Here is a 22,320-nt window from a genome sequence, read left to right on the forward strand (position 1 = left end):
TTCTCCCTATTTTATGTTTTGTCTTGCATTTTTGGTGGAGATTTTCATTCTTGTTACTGCAGTGTTAGAAGTTTTGGGAAAGCTGAGTCTGTGGGCACTTCACCCCTCCCTCTCATTACATTGTTCTCAGATTTTACAGAGACGCAGGCATAAAAAAGAGGAAGTTGAGTGCCTGCATTCTGAATTAACACTTTTTATTGTTGGAGGCTGTATTAATTTTTAGATTTTTATTTTTATTTTTGCAGCGTTTTACAAAGGTTTTTCTGCGTGGATTTTTTTTTTCAAAGTTTATATACTATATACTTTTTGATTTTATCAATTTTTTGGGTTTCATCCTTTAAAAATCTTTTTAAGGGAAAAAAAAAAGAAAAATCATTTTTCCCTTTTTATCTCTTTTTAGTTTTTTTCCACTTTTTGTGACATTTTGTCAGTTTTTTAGGTTTAGTTTTCACCTCTTTCTTTCAGTTTTGTTAAAAAGAGAATTTTTACCTGTGTTGGGTTATTCATTAAATATTCTTGTTTTCTTTTTCTTTCCCTGTTAAGCAGGTTAAAAGGGGTTGCAAAGTGTTCAAAGTTTTAATCACCCTTTTTCAGTTTTAAAACAGACATAGTACGTGTTTTTTTTTTTTGCAAGAACAGTTTTTTTCTTTAAGCTGTAGCATGACATGATGTATTGAAAGGAAAAAGGGAAATAGCTAGTAATTGCCGTCTGCATTTCTTAAAGTGACAGAGGATTTTAACAGCGCATAAGGTGATAGCAGATAGTGTGAACAAGAAAGGAATGTGGTTTTTACGTGTAGGAAAAAGTGTTTTCAGCGGCATACTAACCTGTGCCGTCTGAGAAGGACCACAGGTCTAAGAATGCCTTCCGTGACGGCAGGGGGGGGGGAGCAGTCCGCCCCCCCATCTCCTCTCTCCTCACTCTTCCCTCCTCCCATCTCACTCCTCCCTCTATCTCTGCTATTCTCACAATCTCCTCCCCTCTCTCATCTATCTCTCCTCCTATCCCTCCTCCTCCTCCTTTTCTCTCTCCTATCTCTCCTCCTATCCCTTATCTCTCCTCCCTCTCCATCTTCATCACCAACGCCCACCTCTCATCCCTCTCCTCTTCACTCCTCCTCCTCGTCTTCCCCACTCTCCTCCACTATCTCTCACTTCTCCTCCTATTCCAAATCTTTCCTCACCCAGCTCTCAGTTCATCGTCACCCGCTGGCCCAGTGCCAGATCCAGACAATGAAGTGTCCCTAGTTCCACAGGGCACTCTCTCTAAAGAGACAGTTATAACACGGGGGGAAGAAAGTGAATCACTCCCCACACATGACAACACAGGTGCCCTCCCGATACAACAGATAGCAGAAGGGAGGTGTGGGCCATCAGACACTGCACTTGCTGAGACTGAAGATCCTATGTGCCACACGGAGCTCCAGTCTCAAGGGGGGGGGAAGTACACACACAGACAGAAAGACAATCACACAGTGGCACAGTTCCTCCTCTGATGAACATGAAGAGGAGGATTATGCTGCATAGTAGGCAGGGGCAGATAGAGCCAGAATGCTTACACTATGTGCCCTTCACCCCTAGTCAGGTGTTCAGTATTCTAAGAAATCTGCCAGACCCAATTATGGACCCCATGCCATTTTACCGAAGAATGCAGCAAAGCCAGCAGACATATGCTGCAACCTGGAGTGATCTCTGGTCCATAATGGAGATTAAAGCAGGTGAAACACTCTGGCCAATCATGAAGGAACACTTCAAGCTTCCATCAGAATTAGATGTGCATTCCTGGGAATCAGCATCAAAGCTAATTGAACAGCTCAGAGAGTGGGCCAACGCCAGACAAGCACTCAGCCTGCATAACATGAGCCAAGCCGAGACAGAGTCTGTAGACGAGTTTCATGGCAGAGTGAGGCAAATATTCCAAATTTTAAGCTTCACTATTCATGATCAGGTACACGGACAAATGCTGGCACAGGCCTTTGTGCATGGACTAAGAGAACCAATCAAGAGACTGCTGATAGTGGACATGCCTGAGTACAGGACAATAGCAGTAGATGTCCTGCTCGCAGTAGCCAGAAGAATTGAGTCCCTCCCAGGAGTGCGGAAGACAGGCCCTCCCGTGGTGGCCACTGACGTGGAGGAGCAACTATCACACAGAGTTAGGAGAGCTGGCAGGTGTTTTAACTGTGGCAACTTTGGCCATTTCCGGAACCAGTGTACAGCACCCCGGCAACCCAGGTCATCATGCAGAGGAGTAGGCCAAGAAATAAACACAGAAGACAATGAAGAACCCTGTCCATAGGACAGAGGCAAACCAGGTCCGCCAGACGTCACGCCCCTGACATGTGAAGCCCCATCAGCGGACCCAATACCTCAAATCACTGGGGGATGTCATATCTTTACTTGTGGACACTGGTGCAGTCAGAATTGAAAATCCCCGACCCCACCAGTCCACCAGAGCACTCTGTGTCTTGTATGGGGATTAAAGGTCAAGACAGACGTTCCCCAGCTTGCAAGCCCCTAAGCATGAGGACACTGCCAGGACACTCCATCCTGTTCCAGTTTACGGTGGAGACCTGCCCACCCCACCTGATGAGCGCAGACCTACTGCAGGAACTGAAGGTGACCAAAGTGTCCCATGAAGATGTGACCTTGACCTCTTCTCCACCCCAGGCCCAGGAAGAATTAATCATGCTGGAGGCCCTACAAGAGCCTCGCTCGAATAACCGGTGCAAGCCTACCCAAGGAGGTGCTGGACATAGCACCCAGAAGCCTATGGCCCAAGGGAGACTTCAAGTTGCGCCAGTGCGGGTGTCACTTAAGTCTGGAACCCCGGACGCTCCGAAGGCCCAGCATCCGCAGCTCATCACCCAGAGCTAAACTGACTCTGACCAGCTGGAGGTCTAAGAGGAACTGCTGTTCAAGAAACGGCCTAAGAACTTTGGCATGGGCCAGGAAAACTCTCAACCCAAAGAGACCACACCCGCTTTGTGAAATGGCTGCGCTGCTTCTGGCTCCAGCGCCAGAGGATCATCTTCGACAAGGTTCTGAAGGTGCTCCCTGAAGTTAATTCAGGCCCTGGACCAGAAGACAGCCACTCAGCTCTTCAAATTGGTTAACAAGATGCTGACCAGAAATCAAGCTGGGTGAAAGGAACTGCTGCTGGCTGGTAAAGAAGACGCCCCAGCAAGAAGACCCCTTGTGAGAGCAAGAAAGCTCAGCTGGGCGTCGTCTCTGACGAAGAGGATGCCAGCAAATGGCTGGTTTCCTGCCAGCCCTGTGCCAGAAGATGGGAGTCACTCATGGCACTGTGAAGAGCAAGGCCAGATTGAGCCGCCTCACCCACGGGAATCATCATGCGGTCCCAGCTTCTCTCGATCAAGAGGAAGACTGTGAAAGGAGAACCAGACCAGATTGAATGGTGCATAACCTGAGGACTGTGAGCGAAGCAATCGTGTTTGAAACCTCAGTTGTGCCAGATCTGCACACTCTGCTGACAAACGTGCCAGCCACAGCAACGGTGCCCACGGCAATGGATCTGCCCGAAGCTTCCCTCAATGGTCCCCCTCACCTGGATGACCAGTTCCTGAAAACGCACAAGGGGGGGTGCGGAACAAATGGACAGTGAGGCCCAAGAGGGCCCGGAACAGCCTTTCACAGCTCGCCAGAGCATTGCCCTCCGTCCCCACCAACTGGATTGCGGAGCATGCAGAAGTCATCGACACAGCTACCCGCACAGCGTTTTCCATGCCTCCTCTACACTGCCTGACGGAGCAGCAACGTAAGTTCTGCAAAAACAGAGTCCAGTGGTGTCAAAAGCAAGTTCTTGAAGACACCGTATCGCCCACTGGACGAAACACTTGACAGATGACTGGAAGACCGCGGAGGAGAAGATGGCTCCCTCAACAACTCCGAAGATGCAGGCCTTCCTTAGTCTAGTCTCGTACTGCAGAACTTGGATCCCTGGTACTCCAGGCTTAATGCAGCCTCTGTACAATTGCATCAACGCATTGCAGCCTTCATCTCGTACAGGAAACTGAAAGACTTCATAGTCTCTACGCCAGCTCTAAGCCTCCCTGACTACGAGAAGCCATCCCGTCCTGACCAAAACGGAAAAAGGACCAAGAAGGAGAAGGTCATGCTACTGGCCAGGCTTAAAACAGACCCACAGAGGAAAACCAGAGGCCTCTAGACTACCTCTCAGCCGGCCTGGATCCAGTTGCAAGGGGGGGCCCTCCTGCATGAAAACAATATCTGCAGCACACGTCCTCCTGACAAGGCTGCTCTCCACCACTCTTCAGTGCTCTCAGCCGTTACCTGTCTCTACTCCCACTCCCAAGGGGGGATGCGGATACGGACCCTCAGATGGATGCGGATACGGACCCTCAGATGAAAAATCTGCAAGATACCGTAGATGGCTCCAGTTTTGCAAATGATGAAGGAAGGTTCCACACGGGTTGTGCAGCGACCAGCATCAAGACATTCTATGGTCCAGAAGGTTGTCAGCCCAAGAGCCCAAGAAGCGGAGCTGATAGAGCTGACGAAAGACCTGCCAGATTGCAAAGAACAAAAACTTCCAGGTACTCGCATGACATGGCACCCGACTTCGGACCCATGTGGGCTGCAAGAAACTTCATCACAGCAAGCGGACCGACCGTGAAGCACCATGGAGTCATCAAAGACCTCCTGGACGCCTTTCAACTACTAAAAGTGGTGGCAGTGCTGAAGGCCAAGGCACACGGAAAACTGAACACAGTAGAGACACGGGGCATCAACATGGCAGACGTGGCAGCGAAAGAAGCAGCCAGAGGAAGACAATATGGAAAATGGGAGAGGTCGTAGAGCCGGACAGCTACTACATGACGACTGAAGACGAGAAAACCTGGCAAACAGAAGTCAATGGGAAAACCGTTGAAGATGCCATCTCTGAATTGGACAGAAGTGCTGCCTCCTCCTCCACCAGCCAACCAGCTGAATCACTTCCAGGATGAAGACTCTGACGTGGATATGAATTCTGAGGCAGAAGAATGGTGCCCACCTTTCCAGAAAGGACGTATTTGATAGAGAACATTCCAGAAGATTGTCCTCCACCATCCTCTCGTGGGGAAGCTTCTCCTCCAGCACAGTCCTACGATTGGCAGTCCACGGCAACACTCCCCGAGACGAGCTGCATGAGTCCGAAGGCATCCCAAGGCTACAACAGTTTGACCTTCCCCCTCATCCCTGGAGAATACCGGCTGGATTGGTACCAATGCAAAGAGTCCCAAGTCCTCCTCTGACACAGTCTAACCCGAGTCTTCATACAGAGGGAGGCGCGGACAGAGACGAAACCTCAGCTAAAATCCCACCATCAGCTCAGAGAACGTCAATTACCACAACCCAGTCACTAAACCTGACAAAATGACTTCCTGAAACCTGTACAAGAAGTAACAGGATCAGACTCGGAAGGAGAAGGAAAGCTGGATGCTGAAGGCCAAAAGCACTGGGCTCCAAGAAACCGTCTACATCAAAACGTCTACCTTAAGACAGGCCTAGTCTACCTCAAACCATCTACCTCAAAACGTCTACCTCAAGACAGACCCAGTCTATCTCAAAGTGTGTACCCTATGGTGGTTCAATGGGTACATGGCCCCCACACAGAATTGAAGACACAGATGAATGACCTGATTGGATTCAACTCACACCTTAACAGCAAAGATTCCCAGCAGCTGTTTGGCCTCCGACAAAATTCAACATCGGACAAGCGGGAAAAGTTCCCCCACATCATCTGGCCTGAAGACTTCCCAGTAAGGAACCAGTTGGCGAAGACTACTGCAAAGAAGCTACTCTCAAAAATAGTGTGCAGATATGGGGTTTCCAGAAGCAATAGCAAATGATCATGGACCCGCATACACAGCAAACCTTACACAAGGGGTCTGATCAGCAGTAGGGTCAGACGTAGGCCTGCACACTTCTCACCATCCCACACCATAGACTAGGTGGGACACTTAAGAGCAGCATGCTAAAAAATTTGCCCAAGAGACAGACAAACCCTGGCATTAGACACTCCCATAGGCTCAGAAAAAGCTGTCACCAATATGAAACTTTATTTGGGTAAAAAACCCAGTTTAGGGGTATTCTTTACTTAGCAGCTGACTATGCAATATGATACTTTGTCTGCTTTTTTGTTGAATTTATCAAGAATTTTGCTAATGTCCATTCTCGAGTTTTTCTCCCTCATTGCCAGGTCCAGATTCGGTGACTGGTATGCACGTCCTGAAGTCAGGAGACTGCTGAGTGTTGGTGAAAAAAAAAAAGTCTGTAAAGAGAAGCACTCGATCCCAGATCCAATGGCCCTTCTCCAAGTGCTGACGCCACTGACCTGGAGAGAACCCCCACCTGGATCCACGCATCGCATTGCACGAAAAGGCCTTCATACCAGAAGATACACCTGAGCTGGAATGATGCTGTGGATGACCTCCTTGACTGAATAAATTACCTACCTGACGGAGAATACACATGCACTGACTGCATAGACTGCTAACTAAGAGACTTTGATTACATTGCACCACACCCCCTTTAGGGACAGATCTCCTGACTGCCCATTTGCGAAAAGTCTGTACAGAGGAGGATGTATGCACTAGGCATATGTCAGTCCATTGGCAGCATAAAAGAGTTGCAGCGCTTTGGGCCAGGAGCAGGATTTTAGGGCAAGTGATATCTAAGGGGGGATTGTTAAGGAAATATATATGTATTTCATCTAGATCTCACTTGCCTGCTATAGGCTATATACTGCTATATACTCATATATACTGCAGACAGATACATATTCACAGTTTGAACCTTATAACTAGTTGGTGGAAATAACCTGCTACCCAGTCATCTCATTGTCTTGTGATTTGAGAAATATCTAGCAGACATAGGGAATGAGGAACTTAGGCCAGGTGGTCCGGCCGATATTGGAGACTTGCTGACAAGTGCAAGACTCCGGAGAGTAAATCACGTGGTGTCTAAATAACCCCAGGTCGGACACCCATATATGTTCATGCATTTAAACTGACCAATTAGCTAGGAAGTAAAGCCTTTATGTTAATGAGTAACCACTCCTTTATACGAACTGATAAAAGACCATATATGAATAAAGTTTCCAGAGTTCTGCTGGAATGAGTTGTTGCCAGGGCCGGACTGGGACTAAAATTCAGCCCTGGCATTAGAAGTTACACAGGCCCACTAGTCACATGGTGACTATATAATATGTTTGTAAACTTGTAGGTTACAAGAAGTGAGAGGAGATTAACACGACTATATAACATGTAGTCAGAGCTGTGTCCAGTATTTCAGCTCCGGCCTATTTATTACTTTTAGGTACAGTACTCCTCCCAAAGCTCTGTCCCCTTTTGTACGCACGGTGACAGAATCCTTGGCATAACTGCTATCCATTGGGCAACCAGACCCCCTGGTCATAGCCGCCCCTATCATACTGCCCAACTTTTGAGGAAGGGAAAGAGGGACAAAGACTGCGGCGCGCGCTGCTGCAAATGTTAGGCCACGCCCGGCCACACCCATTCCGCAACTAGTCACACCCAAGAAAGAAAGAAAGAGGGGAAAGAAAGAAAGAAAGAAAGAAAAGAGAGAGACAGAGAAAGAATAGAGAGAGAAAGAAAGAGGGGAAAGAAAGAAAGAACAGAGAGAGACAGAGAAAGAATAGAGAGAGAAAGAAAGAAGTAAAGAAAGAACAGAGAGAAAGAAAGAGAGGAAAGAAAAAGAAAGAAAGAGGGGAAAGAAAGAACATAGAGAGAGAGAAAGAAAAAAGAAAGATTAGAGAGAGAAAGAACAGAGAGAAAGAAAATGAGGGAAAGACAGAACAGAGAATGAGAAAGAAAGAACAGAGAAAGAAAAAGAGAGAAAGAAATAATGAAAGATTCTATAAAGATACTATAGCAGCCTGGCTCCCATTGTAGTGCCCACCTGAGCCTCCCGATGCAGTACATATCATGATCCGCTCACATGGCCGACATCCCCAATTCCAAGGCGATCCTGCTGTCTGCGCTGTCGGAGGACACGGTGATGGATCTGAAGCATTCCTGGTTCTGTTACAATCTCCTCAAGAAATTATCTCATTTCCGGTCAGCTTCAAGCACATCACTTCAGGTGGAATGTCATGTGTGTGTTTTAAAATGCTCCTCGGGGCTCCGCTGTGTACTCCTGTGTCCGTGGGAAAAGCACGCTTTGTATGCTTCGTACACACTTGGCTCCGCTCCGTACATCCCGTACACATATGTCTCCACGCCGCACACACACGGCTCCGCTCCGTATACCCCATACACACGCGGCTCCGCTCCGTACACCAAGTACACACGTGGCTCCGCTCCGTACACCTCGTACACACGGCTCCGCTTCGTACACCTCGTACACGCGGCTCCGTTCCGTACACCTCATACACACACGGCTCCTCTCCTTACACCTCGTACACACGCGGCTCCGCTCCCTACACCTCGTACACACACGGCTCTGCTCCGTACACCTCGTACACACACGGCTCTGCTCCGTACACCTCGAACACACACGGCTCTGCTCCGTACACCTCGAACACACACGGCTCTGCTCCGTACACCTCGTACACACACGGCTCTGCTCCGTACACCTCGTACACACACGGCTCTGCTCCGTACACCTCGTACACACGGCTCTGCTCCGTACACCTCGTACACACGGCTCTGCTCCGTACACCTCGTACACACGGCTCTGCTCCGTACACCTCGTACACACGGCTCTGCTCCGTACACCTCGTACACACGGCTCTGCTCCGTACACCTCGTACACACGGCTCTGCTCCGTACACCTCGTACACACGGCTCTGCTCCGTACACCTCGTACACACGGCTCTGCTCCGTACACCTCGTACACACGGCTCTGCTCCGTACACCTCGTACACACGGCTCTGCTCCGTACACCTCGTACACACGGCTCTGCTCCGTACACCTCGTACACACGGCTCTGCTCCGTACACCTCGTACACACGGCTCCGCTCCGTACACCTCGTACACACGGCTCCACTTCGTACACCTCGTACTCATACGGCTCCGCTCCGTACACCTCGTACACGCGGCTCCGTTCCGTACATGCGGCTCTGTTCCGTACACCTCGTACACACACGGCTCCGCTCCATACACCTTGTACACACATGGCTCTGCTCCGTAAACCCTCGTACACACGGCTCTGTTCCGTACACCTCGTACACACGGCTCTGTTCCGTACACCTCGTACACGCGGCTCTGTTCCGTACACCTCATAACACACGGCTCCTCTCCGTACACCTCGCACACACACGACTCCGCTCCATACACCTCATACACACACGGCTCCGCTCCGTACACCTCGTACACACACGGCTCCGCTCCGTACACCTCGTACACACACGGCTCCGCTCCGTACACCTCGTACACACACGGCTCCGCTCCGTACACCTCGTACACACACGGCTCCGCTCCGTACACCTCGCACACACACGACTCCTCTCCGTACACCTCGTACACACACGGCTCCGCTCCGCACACCTCGTACACACACGGCTCCTCTCCGTACACCTCGCACACACACGACTCCGCTCCGTACACCTCGTACACACACGGCTCCTCTCCGTACACCTCGCACACACACGACTCCGCTCCATACACCTCGTACACACGCGGCTCCGCTCCGTACACCTCGTACACACACGGCTCCGCTCCGTACACCTCGTACACACGCGGCTCCGCTCCGTACACCTCGTACACACGCGGCTCCGCTCAGTACACCCCATACACATACAGCTCTGCTACATCTACCCTGTAAACCCCTCCTGACCCCACACATACTTATCTCATCCAGCACCATGACAACAGCCAACAGCACCGCAGACACCAAGAGGCAAGGCTGAGCGCACAGGACCTGTGATGAGGTCACAGGAGGGGCGGAGTCAGGGGTCACATGATCAGGGGTCTGGACAAAGGCTCCTGATCATGTGACCCCTGACTCCTCCCCTCCTGTGACCTCATCACAGGTCCTGCGAACAGAGAAGGCAAGCGACACTGTGAGTGGCTGTGGGGGGGGTGTCTCATGCTACGGCGAGGATGGGGTGCGTGGGGGGGCGTGGTAGCTTATCTCCCTGCAGTGCGGGAGGAACTTGGAAACTATCACCGCCGTGCCGCAGAGGGCCGGCGGCAGGAGCAACAGTGGCCGCAGCAGCTGGCAAGCGGCCAGATGATCGGGCGCTGCCACCCGCGGCCCACATGACAGCGGCCCAGCGGGAAAATGCCCGGTTGGTTATATTGCCAATCCGGGCCTGGTTGTTGCTAACTACGTGTAGCTTCCTCTTTTCCTTTGAGCGCTCAATAAGACTCTGTCTAATCAGGACAGGTCACAGTACGCACAGGGGTAAATCTACCCAAATCAAAAATCCACATCACACCCAGTTAGAGATTCTGTCATAGAAGGAAATTAAGTTAGTTCGACATGACTTATTAGTTACAAACCCATGCTGACTCTGTTTAATCACTTCATTCTTATCCAGGTACTTATTGTTTAATAATTTGTTCAAAGATGATTCCTGGTATAGATGTCAGACTCACCGGCCTATAGTTGCCTGGGTCCACCTCTTCCCTTTTTTGCAGATAGGAACAACATTTGCTCTTCTCCAATCTTCAGGGACTTCTCCTGTTCTCCATGAATTTTCAAAGAATATGGAGAGGGCTTCAAAAATTTCTTCTGCTATCTCCTTCAGTACTCTGGGATGTAATTCATCTGGACCTGGAGACTTGAATTCATTTAGGTTAGCTAACTGTTTCCTCACTATCTTTCTGTTTATAGATATCCTGGATTCTTCTATTCCCTTAATAGGACAGTGAAGAACAGTTGATGTTACATTTCCTTTCTGAGAGAAAACAGATGCAAAATAGGAATTTAAAAGTTCAGCCTTCTCAGCATTCTGTCGTACCATTTCATAATTTTCATCCTGTAAAAATCCTATAGCATCTATGACTTTTCTTTTACTTTTGACATATCCCCAAAATCCTTATTTATTGCTTTTGACGTCTCTTGCAAGCCTTAATTTGTTGTCAGCTTTAGATAATCTGATTCGTGCCCTGCAGGTTCTGCAGACAGCATTATATTCTTCTTAAGATGTATTTATCAAATGGAAAGAGGGAGGCATTTCTTTCTTCCTTTTTAGCATGTGCTTAAGTTCTGTGTTCATCCATCCTGGTTTCCTTAAATGCTTCCTATTCTTCCCTCTTTTCGGAATTGTTAACGATTGTGCTCATTTTTCAAGATTTCCCATTCTTCCTGGACATTTTTGTCCTTAAAGGTATCCAGTCATTGGATTGCTCCAATTCTCTTTCTGAATCCCTTAAAATCTGCCTTTCTGAAATCTAACTTTGACGTCTGAGTCTTCACAGATCTTCCTCCTCTAGTTATCCAAAATTCTAAAATAGCATGGTCGCTACCTCCTAGGGTCCCAGCCACTTTTACCTCCTCAACCATTTCCTCCCTGTTTATAAGGATTAGATCCAAGGTAGCAGTTCCCATTGTTTTCTCCCCTACCTTTTGGAGGATAAACTTGTCAGCAAGAGAGGATAAGAATTTCCTTGACCTGTTAGTTTTGCCTGAGAGAGATTCCCAACAAATGTCTGGATAGTTGAAATCTCCCATGACAACTATGTCATATTTTTTTTGATGCGGCATTGTGTGTCTGGAGAAAAAGGATTGTATGTGCTGGAATAGTTGTGAGGAGGAGGTGAGATGGCTCGGGAGGATGGAGGGAGATACAACTAGTTCCTTACTAGGTGGAGGGATTACAGGAGATCGTAAGAAATAAAGTAGTATGGGAGTGAAAGTGAAACGAAACAGAAACATTGCAGAGGTTTTCTATCCCATTACCTTACAGTCAATTCCTGTCCAATTCGTCTAATTCAAAATATTGTCCTTAGAAATATGTACTTTGAGGGATGTTATTTGAAAAATGGCTTCCTATTGCCCAGAGGCTCCAGTTCAAAACCCTAACCATGACATACAAAGCCATTCACAACCTGTCTCCTCCATACATCTGTGACATGGCCTCTAGGTACCTACCCGCACGCAACCTTCGATCGTCCCAAGATCTCCTTCTATACTCCCCCCTTATCTCTTCTTCCCACAACCGCATACAAGACTTCTCCCGTGCTTCCCACATACTCTGGAACTCTCTGCCGCAACACATCAGACTCTCACCATCAATGGAAACCTTCAAGAAGAACCTGAAGACCCACCTGATCCGACAAGCCTACAGCCTGCAATGATCCTCAGTCTATTGAACCACCGCACGACCAGCTCTACCCTCTCCTTGTCACGGTCACGTGTGTCTGGACGCAGCGAGTACCGCAAGGCGAACCCATGACACGCGTGACCCTGGATACAGCGCCTCCAGTGGGGCGAATTTAAATAATAAAACGTGCAGCTGGATACGCCGCCTCCAACTGGCAATTTTAGGTATTACACGTTATACATACAGTAGTCTGGAAACCCCAGGGGGAACCTGGGTATCATTAACAATTGTGGGCCCTGCAATAGGGAATAGGGAAGTGGAGGCCACCTGTACTCCCCTGAGCCAGTGTCCCTGCACTCCTAACGTTCCCTATGCCGGTTCCGCACCGGGCGACGCACAGGAACCTAAAAACCCTAGCTCACCCTGAACCTAAACCCTCACTAGGGAATTGGTCGGTGCGGAAACTAATCCCACCACTGCACTAAACACACGATGGAAAATGACAATACAGGGGAAACACCACTTAGCTTTGCTCTGTTGCATACGCTCCTAGCAACAGAGCCCACCACCTGTGTGCATCTTCTCCTCCACCCGGATCCATCACCATAACTGGATCCTACACCATAGTGCAGCCTTGGAGCAGAGTCCACCACCAGTTGCAGCTACCCAGTAAACAGAGTCCTGTTATGAGCTCATTTTCTGCTCCACCAGCTGGGAGTTCTCCTTCCGTTCTCCCTCTGGTGGTGACAGGAGGTAGTGAGGTTGGTTTAATTGGTAATGGTCTGCCACCTGACGAGGAGGATAATGATTGGATCTCTGGAGTATCAGACTGGATATAAGACAGCCGACGCCCTATCCTGGTGCTGGTGATTCAGTCTGCTTCTCAGGTCTTGGACTTCAGCTGTGCTCCAGTCTTCTCAAGTTAAGTTTGTGTTTGCTAATGTTCACACTTGCTCTTGTTGGTCAACTCAGTTTTTGTGTGGTCAGCCAGCCCGGCTGGGCTGTGCTGAATTTCCACTCTTATTTATCTGTATTTGCCAATTTGCCTTTTTGTCCTTTATTAGATTGGCCTCTTTTTTGCTCTGTCTCAGAATACTTCAGAGTGCTGATATAGTGGGAGAAGTCTAGTGACTTCAGGGTTAATTTTGTTATCAGAAGTGTTGGACATTATTTTTGGTAGGGTTTTTTGGCAGATTGCAGACAGTTTCTTTCCTTTCCTGTCCTTTCAAGTTAGTTTGGCCCCATCGTTTGCTCAGCCTATTTTTTTGCCTTTGTTTGTGTTTTCATCTTGCTTCACCGTCAATACATGTGGGGGGCTGTCTTTCCTTTGGGGTCTGCTCTGGGGAAGTTAGTTTTCCTCTTTTCTTACTTTAGGCTTATTTAGCTCTCCGGTTGTGACGAGGCATCCAGGACCATCGTAGGCACGCTCCACGACTACTGATAGTTGCGTGTTAAGATCAGGGATCTGCAATCTGCATAGTTACCAACCTCTCTGGTTTTCTGAGACTTAGCGTGTGTTGCTTTTTTTCTCTCCTCGGTGACCCATTCATAACAGAGTCCTAAAGATGAGTCCAGCTTCTGCCAAAAAGTGCAGCATGCTTGAGTCCAGATTTCAGCAACCAAGTCCAGCATTCTGAGTGCAACTCTCACCATCGTCGCCACTCCACCAAGCCATGCCAGCACTTCCTGCCGACACCATAAACTGTGACTCCACCACGCCATGCCAGCCCTTCCTGCAGACCACATAGCTGCCACTCGTCCCCTCTGGCTGGGCTGCACAGGACTCATGTTCAGCTCCTTCCTTCACCCAGGCTAGCTTCCCAAATGACGAACACAATATCACCCACAGTGATTGAACACACCTGGTTCTCCTTTATAGCGCCTCACACCTGAATTATAATTACGTGCACTAAACCAAAGAAACTAAAGTGCACTACCACTCACCACCACCGGGGCAACTTAGAATGAACGACACCATGTGTAATAATTCTAATGGCCACCGGGGGCAATCACATCACTTTGGCACCTAGCCAAAGGAAAAAAGTTCACTTATCCATTTAATCTGTCAGATCCACGCTGGATCATGACACTCCTACTGTATCCTCACCCATCCCTGTAGACTGTGAGCCCTCCCGGCAGGGTCCTCTCTCCTCCTGTACTTGTGTGTCCCTTGTCTTACACATGTTTACTGTACTTGTCTATATTTCCCCTTTTCACATGTAAAGCGCCATGGAATAAATGGCGCTATATAAATGCATAATAATAATAATAATAATAATAATTTCCTTTCTGAGAGAAAACAGATGCAAAATAAGAATTTAAAAGTTCGGCCTTTTTAACATCCTGTCTTACCATTTCATAATTTTCATCCTGTAAAAATCCTATAGCATCTAAGACTTTTCTTTAACTTTTGACATATCCCCAAAATCCTCTTTTATTGCTTTGGACGTCTCTTGCAAGCCTTAATTCATTGTCAGCTTTAGTTAATCTGATTCGTGCCCTGCAGATTCTGCAGACAGAATTATATTCTTTAGATATGCCTCCCTCTTTCCCTTTAATAAACATTTCTTTCTTTCCTTTCTTTTTAGCATGTGCTTAAGTTCTGTGTTCATCCATCCTGGTTTCCTTAAATGCTTTCTATTCTTCCTTCTTTTCGAAATTGTTAACAATTGTGCTTTGAGAATTTCATTTTTCAAGATTTCCCATCCTTCCTGGACATTTTTGTCCTTAAGGATATCCAGCCATTGGATTGCTCCAAAATGTTATTTGAAACATGCATGGATCAGACTAACGTCTGGATCAGATGTATGGGTCTGAATACACAGTTCATGTTGCAGTTACTGTGGATGACTACACATCTCCAGTCATAGTTACTGAGGATAACTACACAGCTCCTGTCACAGCTACTGAGGATGATTACACAGTTTCTGTCACAGCTACTGAGGATGACTACACAGCTCCTGTCACAGCTACTGAGGATGACTACACAGCTCCTGTCACAGCTACTGAGGATGACTACACAGCTCATGTCACAGCTACTGAGGATGACTACACAGCTCATGTCACAGTTACTGAGGATGACTGCACAGCTCCTCTCACAGTTACAGTTACTGAGGATGAGTACACAGCTCACGTCAGAGTTACTGAGGATGATTACACAGTTTCTGTCACAGCTACTGAGGATGACTACACAGCTCCTGTCACAGCTAATGTGAATGAGTACACAGCGCATGTCACAGTTACTGAGGATGACTACACAGCTCCTGTCACAGCTACTGAGGATGACTGCACAGCTCCTCTCACAGTTACAGTTACTGAGGATGAGTACACAGCTCACGTCACAGTTACTGAGGATGATTACACAGTTTCTGTCACAGCTACTGAGGATGACTACACAGCTCCTGTCACAGCTAATGTGAATGAGTACACAGCTCACGTCACAGTTACTGAGGATGACTACACAGCTGCTGTCACAGTTACTGAAGATGACTGCACAGCTCCTTTCACAGTTACAGTTACTGAGGATGAGTACACAGCTCACGTCACAGTTAATGAGGATGATTACACAGTTTCAGTCACAGCTACTGAGGATGACTACACAGCTCCTTTCACAGCTAGTGTGAACGAATACACAGCACATGTCACAGTTACTGAGGTTACTGCACAGCTGCTGTCACAGTTACTGAAGATGACTGCACAGCTCCTCTCACAGTTACAGTTACTGAGGATGAGTACACAGCTCACGTCACAGTTACTGAGGATGATTACACAGTTTCTGTCACAGCTACTGAGGATGACTACACCGCTCCTGTCATAGCTAATGTGAATGAGTACACAGCTCATGTCACAGTTACTGAGGATGACTGCACAGCTGCTGTCACAGTTACTGAAGATGACTGCACAGCTCCTCTCACAGTTACAGTTACTGAGGATGAGTACACAGCTCACGTCACAGTTACTGAGGATGATTACACAGTTTCTGTCACAGCTACTGTGGATGACTACACAGCTCCTGTCACAGCTAATGTGAACGAATACACAGCTCATGTCACAGTTACTGAGGATGACTGCACAGCTGCTGTCACAGTTACTGAAGATGACTGCACAGCTCCTCTCACAACTACAATGGAAGACATAACAGTTCAGCCTCCTAACTGCATACTAATATCATATTAGCTTATTGAGGAGACTATAGAGGGAAGGATAATGACACCGTCTGCCACAGGTGGTACAGAATTTAGCTGGTCATGTGATACTGTACTGATGCATAATGGGATAAGATAGTACATCTCTGAAAATAAAAATGGTGTCTGAAGAGAAGCAAAAATTAGGTTGCACTGCAGTGAAGAGAAAACAAGAGCATGAGAAATGGAAAACGTACCTGACCCCACACGAGTTCCCCGAAACCAAGAAATATACACCACATCCACTGATCCAGCTGCAGCGGAGCACAACTGAACGGCTTCCCCCCAAACTGCACGATCACGATCTGCAAAGAATCAACTGTCAGAGTATTCAGAGATATTTCCTTAGCATTTACACCAGGACGTGAGGTGTTGGGAGGGTCTGTACTATATATTAACACCTATGCGCAGATATTCCACATTTAGTGTGGAAGGCCACAGAAATTCACAGGAAAACCTTCACTAAATCATGAGGTATCTACTGCTACCATGTAAATAACACATCAAACTTCCTGGCCTCCTGTGAGCTCTCCACTGTAAGGGCGGTCACACTGCTGGACTTCTCTACTGTAAGAGCGGTCACGCTGTAGGGCTTATCTACTGTAAGAGCGGTCACACTATAGAGCTCTGTACTGTAAGAGCGGTCACACTATAGAGCTCTGTACTGTAAGAACGGTCACACTATAGAGCTCTGTACTGTAAGAGCGGTCACACTATAGAGCTGTACTGTAAGAGCGGTCACACTATAGAGCTCTGTACTGAAAGAGCGGTCACACTATAGAGCTCTGTACTGTAAGAGCGGTCACACTAGAGAGCTCTGTACTGTAAGAGCGGTCACACTATAGAGCTGTGTACTGTAAGAGCGGTCACACTATAGAGCTCTGTACTGTAAGAGCGGTCACACTATAGAGCTCTGTACTGTAAGAGCAGTCACACTATAGAGCTCTGTACTGTAAGAGCGGTCACACTATAGAGCTGTGTACTGTAAGGGCGGTCACACTATAGAGCTCTGTACTGTAAGAGCGGTCACACTATAGAGCTCTGTACTGTAAGAGCGGTCACACTATAGAGCTCTGTACTGTAAGAGCGGTCACGCTATAGAGCTCTGTACTGTAAGAGCGGTCACACTATAGAGCCGTGTACTGTAAGAGCGGTCACTCTATAGAGCCGTGTACTGTAAGAGCGGTTACACTATAGAGCTGTGTACTGTAAGAGCGGTCACACTATAGAGCTCTGTACTGTAAGAGCGGTCACAATATAGAGCTCTGTACTGTAAGAGAGGTCACACTATAGAGCTCTGTACTGTAAGAGCGGTCACACTATAGAGCTGTGTACTGTAAGAGCGGTCACACTATAGAGCTGTGTACTGTAAGAGCGGTCACACTATAGAGCTGTGTACTATAAGAGCGGTCACACTATAGAGCTGTGTACTGTAAGAGCAGTCACACTATAGAGCTGTGTACTGTAAGAGCGGTCACACTATAGAGCTCTGTACTGTAAGAGCGGTCACACTATAGAGCTGTGTACTGTAAGAGCGGTCACACTATAGAGCTCTGTACTTTAAGAGCGGTCACACTATAGAGCTGTGTACTGTAAGAGCGGTCACACTATAGAGCTGTGTACTGTAAGAGCGGTCACAATATAGAGCTGTGTACTGTAAGAGCGGTCACACTATAGAGCTGTGTACTGTAAGAGCGCTCACACTATAGAGCTCTGTACTGTAAGAGCGGTCACACTATAGAGCTGTGTATTGTAAGAGCGGTCACACTATTGAGCTGTGTACTGTAAGAGCGCTCACACTATAGAGCTCTGTACTGTAAGAGCGGTCACACTATAGAGCTGTGTACTGTAAGAGCGGTCACACTATTGAGCTGTGTACTGTAAGAGCGGTCACACTATAGAGCTGTGTACTGTAAGAGCGGTCACACTATAGAGCTCTGTACTGTAAGAGCGGTCACACTATAGAGCTCTGTACTGTAAGAACGGTCACACTATAGAGCCGTGTACTGTAAGAGCGGACACACTATAGAGCCGTGTACTGTAAGAGCGGTCACACTATAGAGCCGTGTACTGTAAGAGCGGTCACACTATAGAGCCGTGTACTGTAAGAGCGGTCACACTATAGAGCTGTGTACTGTAAGAGCGGTCACACTATAGAGCTCTGTACTGTAAGAACGGTCACACTATAGAGCTGTGTACTGTAAGAGCGGTCACATTATAGAGCTGTGTACTGTAAGAGCGGTCACACTATAGAGCTGTGTACTGTAAGAGCGGCCACACTATAGAGATCTGTACTGTAAGAGCGGTCACACTATAGAGCTGTGTACTGTAAGAGCGGTCACACTATAGAGGTCTGTACTGTAAGAGCAGTCACACTATAGAGCTCTGTACTGTAAGAGCGGTCACACTATAGAGCTGTGTACTGTAAGAGCGGTCACACTATAGAGCTGTGTACTGTAAGAGCGGTCACACTATAGAGCTCTGTACTGTAAGAGCGGTCACACTATAGAGCCGTGTACTGTAAGAGCGGTCACACTATAGAGCTGTGTACTGTAAGAGCGGTCACACTATAGAGCTCTGTACTGTAAGAGCGATCACACTATAGAGCTGTGTACTGTAAGAGCGGTCACACTATAGAGCTGTGTACTGTAAGAGCGGTCACACTATAGAGCTGTGTACTGTAAGAGCGGTCACACTATAGAGCTCTGTACTGTAAGAGCGGTCACACTATAGAGCTGTGTACTGTAAGAGCGGTCACACTATTGAGCTGTGTACTGTAAGAGCGGTCACACTATAGAGCTCTGTACTGTAAGAGCGGTCACACTATAGAGCTCTGTACTGTAAGAACGGTCACACTATAGAGCCGTGTACTGTAAGAGCGGTCACACTATAGAGCCGTGTACTGTAAGAGCGGTCACACTATAGAGCCGTGTACTGTAAGAGCGGTCACACTATAGAGCCGTGTACTGTAAGAGCGGTCACACTATAGAGCTGTGTACTGTAAGAGCGGTCACACTATAGAGCTCTGTACTGTAAGAACGGTCACACTATAGAGCTGTGTACTGTAAGAGCGGTCACACTATAGAGCTGTGTACTGTAAGAGCGGTCACACTATAGAGCTGTGTACTGTAAGAGCGGCCACACTATAGAGATCTGTACTGTAAGAGCGGTCACACTATAGAGCTGTGTACTGTAAGAGCGGTCACACTATAGAGCTCTGTACTGTAAGAGCAGTCACACTATAGAGCTGTGTACTGTAAGAGCGGTCACACTATAGAGCTGTGTACTGTAAGAGCGGTCACACTATAGAGCTGTGTACTGTAAGAGCGGTCACACTATAGAGCTCTGTACTGTAAGAGCGGTCACACTATAGAGCCGTGTACTGTAAGAGCGGTCACACTATAGAGCTGTGTACTGTAAGAGCGGTCACACTATAGAGCTCTGTACTGTAAGAGCGATCACACTATAGAGCTCTGTACTGTAAGAGAGGTCACACTATAGAGCTGTGTACTGTAAGAGCGGTCACACTATAGAGCTGTGTACTGTAAGAGCGGTCACACTATAGAGCTCTGTACTGTAAGAGCGGTCACACTATAGAGCTCTGTACTGTAAGAGAGGTCACACTATAGAGCTGTGTACTGTAAGAGCGGTCACACTATAGAGCTGTGTACTGTAAGAGCGGTCACACTATAGAGCTGTGTACTGTAAGAGCGGTCACACTATAGAGCTGTGTACTGTAAGAGCGGTCACACTATAGAGCTGTGTACTGTAAGAGCGGTCACACTATAGAGCTCTGTACTGTAAGAGCGGTCACACTATAGAGCTCTGTACTGTAAGAGCGGTCACACTATAGAGCCGTGTACTGTAAGAGCGGTCACACTACAGAGCCGTGTACTGTAAGAGCGGTCACACTATAGAGCTGTGTACTGTAAGAGCGGTCACACTATAGAGCTCTGTACTTTAAGAGCGGTCACACTATAGAGCTGTGTACTGTAAGAGCGGTCACACTATAGAGCTGTGTACTGTAAGAGCGGTCACACTATAGAGCTGTGTACTGTAAGAGCGGTCACACTATAGAGCTGTGTACTGTAAGAGCGCTCACACTATAGAGCTCTGTACTGTAAGAGCGGTCACACTATAGAGCTGTGTACTGTAAGAGCAGTCACACTATAGAGCTCTGTACTTTAAGAGCGGTCACACTATAGAGCCGTGTACTGTAAGAGCGGTCACACTATTGAGCTGTGTACTGTAAGAGCGGTCACACTATAGAGCTGTGTACTGTAAGAGCGGTCACACTATAGAGCTCTGTACTGTAAGAGCGGTCACACTATAGAGCTCTGTACTGTAAGAACGGTCACACTATAGAGCCATGTACTGTAAGAGCGGTCACACTATAGAGCCGTGTACTGTAAGAGCGGTCACACTATAGAGCTCTGTACTGTAAGAGCGGTCACACTATAGAGCTCTGTACTGTAAGAACGGTCACACTATAGAGCCGTGTACTGTAAGAGCGGTCACACTATAGAGCCGTGTACTGTAAGAGCGGTCACACTATAGAGCCGTGTACTGTAAGAGCGGTCACATTATAGAGCTGTGTACTGTAAGAGCGGTCACACTATAGAGCTCTGTACTGTAAGAACGGTCACACTATAGAGCTGTGTACTGTAAGAGCGGTCACACTATAGAGCTGTGTACTGTAAGAGCGGTCACACTATAGAGCTGTGTACTGTAAGAGCGGCCACACTATAGAGATCTGTACTGTAAGAGCGGTCACACTATAGAGCTGTGTACTGTAAGAGCGGTCACACTATAGAGCTGTGTACTGTAAGAGCGGTCACACTATAGAGCTCTGTACTGTAAGAGCGGTCACACTATAGAGCCGTGTACTGTAAGAGCGGTCACACTATAGAGCTGTGTACTGTAAGAGCGGTCACACTATAGAGCTGTGTACTGTAAGAGCGGTCACACTATAGAGCTCTGTACTGTAAGAGAGGTCACACTATAGAGCTGTGTACTGTAAGAGCGGTCACACTATAGAGCTCTGTACTGTAAGAGCGGTCACACTATAGAGCTGTGTACTGTAAGAGCGGTCACACTATAGAGCTGTGTACTGTAAGAGCGGTCACACTATAGAGCCGTGTACTGTAAGAGCGGTCACACTATAGAGCTGTGTACTGTAAGAGCGGTCACACTATAGAGCTCTGTACTGTAAGAGCAGTCACACTATAGAGCTCTGTACTGTAAGAGCGGTCACACTATAGAGCTGTGTACTGTAAGAGCGGTCACACTATAGAGCTGTGTACTGTAAGAGCGGTCACACTATAGAGCTCTGTACTGTAAGAGCGGTCACACTATAGAGCCGTGTACTGTAAGAGCGGTCACACTATAGAGCTGTGTACTGTAAGAGCGGTCACACTATAGAGCTCTGTACTGTAAGAGCGGTCACACTATAGAGCTCTGTACTGTAAGAGCGGTCACACTATAGAGCTGTGTACTGTAAGAGCGGTCACACTATAGAGCTGTGTACTGTAAGAGCGGTCACACTATAGAGCTCTGTACTGTAAGAGCGGTCACACTATAGAGCTGTGTACTGTAAGGGAGGTCACACTATAGAGCTCTGTACTGTAAGAGCGGTCACACTATAGAGCTGTGTACTGTAAGAGAGGTCACACTATAGAGCTCTGTACTGTAAGAGAGGTCACACTATAGAGCTCTGTACTGTAAGAGAGGTCACACTATAGAGCTCTGTACTGTAAGAGCGGTCACACTATAGAGCTGTGTACTGTAAGAGAGGTCACACTATAGAGCTCTGCACTGTAAAAGCGGTCACACTATAGAGCTGTGTACTGTAAGAGCGGTCACACTATAGAGCTGTGTACT

General features: G+C 47.7%; 1 protein-coding gene across 7 annotated transcripts in view; it reads right to left on the minus strand.

Moving 5' to 3' along the window:
* ATP2B2 (ATPase plasma membrane Ca2+ transporting 2) overlaps nucleotides 1-22,320 on the minus strand; it is a 660,007-nt gene that overhangs the window by 142,668 nt on the left and 495,019 nt on the right. For all 7 annotated transcript variants that reach the window (XM_073564311.1, XM_073564307.1, XM_073564309.1 and 4 more), the window contains one exon: nucleotides 16,638-16,745. In XM_073564311.1, coding sequence (XP_073420412.1) covers nucleotides 16,638-16,745 — 108 coding nt within the window. The remainder of the gene's footprint in view (nucleotides 1-16,637; nucleotides 16,746-22,320) is intronic.

The sequence above is a fragment of the Dendrobates tinctorius genome, unplaced genomic scaffold (assembly GCF_039654945.1).
Source record: "Dendrobates tinctorius isolate UK_male_01 unplaced genomic scaffold, ASM3965494v1 ptg000449l, whole genome shotgun sequence".
Taxonomy (NCBI): Eukaryota; Metazoa; Chordata; class Amphibia; order Anura; family Dendrobatidae; genus Dendrobates; species Dendrobates tinctorius.